The 4,219-nt window shown below is 42.3% G+C and overlaps 1 protein-coding gene across 1 annotated transcript in view; it reads left to right on the forward strand.

The window, feature by feature from the left end:
• The window catches only part of SNX6 (sorting nexin 6), a 60,655-nt gene that overhangs the window by 17,203 nt on the left and 39,233 nt on the right, over nucleotides 1–4,219 (forward strand). The window contains exon 4 of the mRNA XM_003791977.3: nucleotides 2,328–2,438. Coding sequence (XP_003792025.1) covers nucleotides 2,328–2,438 — 111 coding nt within the window. The remainder of the gene's footprint in view (nucleotides 1–2,327; nucleotides 2,439–4,219) is intronic.

Consider the following 4,219-nt stretch of genomic DNA (forward strand, 5'->3'; position numbering starts at 1 on the left):
CAGGCAATCCGCCTGCCTCAGCTTCTCAGAGTGCCAGGATTACAGGTGTGAGCCACTGTGCCCGGCATGTTTTTTTTTTTGGCCGGGGCCAGGTTTGAACCCTCCACCTCCAGTATATGGGGCCGGCACCCTACTACTTTGAGCCACAGGTACCGCCCTTTTTTTGTTTTCTTTTCTTTTTTGACAGAGCCTTACTCTAGCACCCTGGACTAGAGTGCCCTCATATTAGCCTAACTCATGGCAACCTCAGACTCCTGTGTTCAAGCAGTCCTGCCTTAGCTTGCCAACTAGCTGGGCCTACAAACATCCACCATAATACCTGGCTAATTTTTCTATTTTTAATAGAGACAGCATCTCACTCTTGCTTGGGCTGGTCTAGAACTCCTGGACTCAAGCAATCCTGAGGCTTCACTTTCCCAAAGTGCTACGATTACAGGTGAGAGCTGTTGTGCCCACCTAATTACTGCTATTTTAGCAACAAAAAAAAAAAGAAGTGTTTTTTTTTTGTTGTTTGTTTGTTTGTTTTTTTTTTTTTTTTACAGTTTTGGCTGGAGCAGGGTTGGAACCCGCCACCTCCAGCATATGGGGCCAACACCTTACTCCTTTGAGCCATAGGCGCTGCCCTAGAGAAGTATATTTTTAAGATTAATATTATGGGGTATGTCTTTTTGGATTTTTGCTTTTTTAGAGATGGAGTTTTGCTCTGTCACCCAGGCTAGAGTCTAATGGCATCATCAAAGCTCATATCAACCTCAAATGCCCAGGCTCAAGCATTTTTCTTGTTTCAGGCTCCCAAGAAGCTAGAACTACAGTTGTATGCCACCATGCCTAGCTAGTTTTTCTTTTTTTTTTTTTTTTGGAAATGAGGTCTTGCCCAGTCTAGTCTCAGACTCTTGGCTTCAAGCAATCTTACTGCCTTGACGTCCCAAAGGTGTGCACTGCCAAGGCAATATTTTGAGAATTAATCGTAGAACCTAGACATGCTACAAATTGAATTTTCTCTAGAATACATTCTTGTTATTTTCTTTTTCTTTTTTTAGACAGAGCCTAAAGCTATCCCTCTGGGTAGAGTGCTGTGGCATCACAACTCACAGCAACCTCCAACTCCTGGGCTCAAGTGAGTCTCCTGCCTCAGCCTCCTAAGTAGCTGAGACCACAGGCGCCTGCCACAATGCATGGCTATTTTTGGGTTGCAGTCATCATTGTTGTTTTGGCGGACCTGGGCTGGATTTGAACCCACCATCTTAGGTGTATGTGGCTGGCACCTTAGCCACTTGAGCCACAGGCACTGAGCCACTATTCTTGTTATTTTCAATTTATCTGTGTTCTTTCTGTTGGTCAGATGACTGTTTTACAAAGTATTCTTACTAGATCTCAGTTCTTAGGCACATTTTCAGATTACATGTATATTTTCCTTTGTTTGAATAGTTGAATTTGAAATTTATTAATAAGAAAACTTTTCAGTAATGGTAGCAGCAGGACTGGGCATGGTGGCTCACACCTATACTCTGGGAGGCCGAGGCAGGTGGATTGCCTGAGCATGAGCGAGACCCCTGTCTCTAAAAATAGCTAGGCATTGTAGTAGGTGCCTGTAGTCCCAGCTACTTGGGATGCTGAGGCAAGAGAATCACTTAAGCCCAAGAATCTGAGGTTGCTGTAAGCTATGATGCCATGCCACTCAAACGGGGGTGAAGAAATGAGACTCTGTCTCAAAAAAAAAAAAAGTAAGTAATGATAGCAGTACAATATAAGTCTGTTAACCATCTTTCCCACAATCTGAGGATAATTTTGTCTGGGTATCTCAGTGTTGTATAATAGACTTTAAAGACACTATGGCTTTTCATGTAAAACTGATTTTTAAAAAATAAGAAATGAAATGTTTATTGGAAGCTTTTTAGGCTCGGTGCCTGTACTCAGTGGCTAGAGCACCAGCAACATACACTGGAGTTGGCAGGTTTGAATCCAGCCTGGCCTGCCAAACAACAATGACAACTACAACCAAAAAACAGTCAGGGCTCTGGGCCTGTAGCTCAGTGGGTAGGGCACCAGCCACATAACACTGTAGCTGGCAGATTCAAATCCAGCCCGGGCCTGCCAAACAGCAGTGACAACTACAACCAAAAAATAGCTGGGCATTGTGGCAGGCGCCTGTAGTCCCAGCTATTTGGGAGGTTGAGGCAGGAGAATTGCTTAAGCCCAAGAGTATGAGGTTGCTATGAGCTGTGATGTCAGGGCGATAGCTTGAGACTCTTATCTCCAAAAAAAAAAAAAAGAAAGCTTTTTAGTGTAATTTTGAATTTTATTCAAGACATTCTCTATCTTTGCAGAGTTCATTGCCAAATTTTAAACAAAACGAGTTTTCTGTTGTTCGACAACATGAGGAATTCATCTGGCTTCACGATTCCTTTGTTGAAAATGAAGACTATGCAGGCTATATTGTAAGTATCAAATTTCCATTTCAATCCCAATTACTAGGAGAGTTTTAGATACTCAGTTACATGTTGAATCTTGTTCAGGAGTTTTAGTGAACTGATGTGATTTTTTAAAAAATTTTTGGTTTTAAAACATGTTTGGCTGCCACCTTTTATCCTAAGTTGTTTTGTTTCATGGTGTGGGGACATGTTATACTCCCTCATTTAAACTTAAATTTTTCCTGTTTAGAGTTGAAATGGGCTTGTCTTAAGGAGTAAGCAGTGATTCTCAAGCTGTGGGTCATGACCTATAGGAACTACATTAAAGGGCCGTGGCATTAGGAAGGTTGAGAACCACTAGATTAAGGGAACATTACAAATCATACTAGTTTTCTTTTTTGTTTTTAAATCATACTAGTTTTGAACCCTTAGGTTGACCAATACTTAAAGTTGGAATGTCTCATAAGAGGTTATCTAAATATGCACCAGCTATTGCAGTCAAGAATAGATGGTCATCCTGTGTTATTGTTGGCCACATTCAAATTTCTGAAATTTAAGGGCTTTTTTAATCTAGAAAAAATTTCCAGATAAAGTTCAGTTTCTTGAGTGGTGCCTCTGGCTCAGTGGGTAGGGCACTGGCCCCATATACTGAGGGTGGCAGGTTTGAACCTGGCCCTGGCCAGCTAAAACAGCAATGAGAATTGCAACAAAAAAAAGCTGGGCGTTGTGGTGGGCGCCTTTAGTCCTAGCTACTCGGGAGGCTGAGGCAAGAGAATTGCTTAAGCCCAAGAGTTGGAGGTTACTGTGAGCTGTGACACCATAGCACTCTACCAAGAGTGACAAAGTGAGACTCTGTCTTAAAAAAAAAAAAAAAAAAATTCGGTTTCTTTGAGCAGTTGCCTATGGCTCAGTGAATAGGGCGCTGACCCCATATACCAAGGGTTGTGGGTTCGAACTCGGCCCCAGCCAAACTGTAACAAAAATAGCCGGGCATTGTGGCAGCTGCATTTAGTCCCAGCTGCTTGGGAGGCAAGACAGTTGCCTAAGCCCAAGAGCTGGAGGTTGCTGCGAGTTGTGACACTATGGCACTCTACCGAGGCTGACAAAGTGACACTCTGGCTCTTAAAAAAAAAAAAAAAAAAATTCAGTTTCTTTGATTTCCTTGAAATTGTCATGGCCTAATTCTATCTCCATCCTGTGACTACCACTCCTTTTCAGTCAATTGCTTCTTTTTCTTTCTATAGCTCAGAATGACTGGTAGTGCATTCTTTTTTTCTTATGTTGTCTTCATTTCCTTCTGTACCTTCTTGTCTGATGGTACTTTCTTTTTTTTTGGTTTTGAGACAGTCTCAAGCTGTCGCCCTGGGTAGAGTGCTGTGGTGTCACCATCGCTCACAGCAACCTCCAGTTCTTGGGCTCAAGTGATCTTCTTGCCTCCGTTTCTTTTCTTTTTGTAGTAGAGACAGGAGGTCTTGCTTTTTAGTCAGGGTGGTCTTAAACTCATAAGCTCAAGCAATCCATCCGCCTTGGCCTCCCAGAGAGCTAGGATTATAGGCATGAGCCACCTCACCTGGCTTGATTGATGGTACTTTCTATTTATTACTTTCTCCTTCCACAGGCTAAACAATCCTTGAAGACTAAGACCATGTCTTAATTATCAGTGATTGTATGCTGAACTGTACTTTATGCTGTCTGACCCTATTGCTTTCTGTGATGTAACCTTTTTCTTACATTCATTCTTTTTTTTTTTTCTTTTTTTTTTTTTGAGACAGAGCCTCAAGCTGTCCCCCTGGACGGAGTGCCGTGGC

Source organism: Otolemur garnettii, unplaced genomic scaffold (genome assembly GCF_000181295.1).
Source record: "Otolemur garnettii isolate 467f Iridium unplaced genomic scaffold, OtoGar3 scaffold00052, whole genome shotgun sequence".
NCBI classification, from domain to species: Eukaryota; Metazoa; Chordata; class Mammalia; order Primates; family Galagidae; genus Otolemur; species Otolemur garnettii.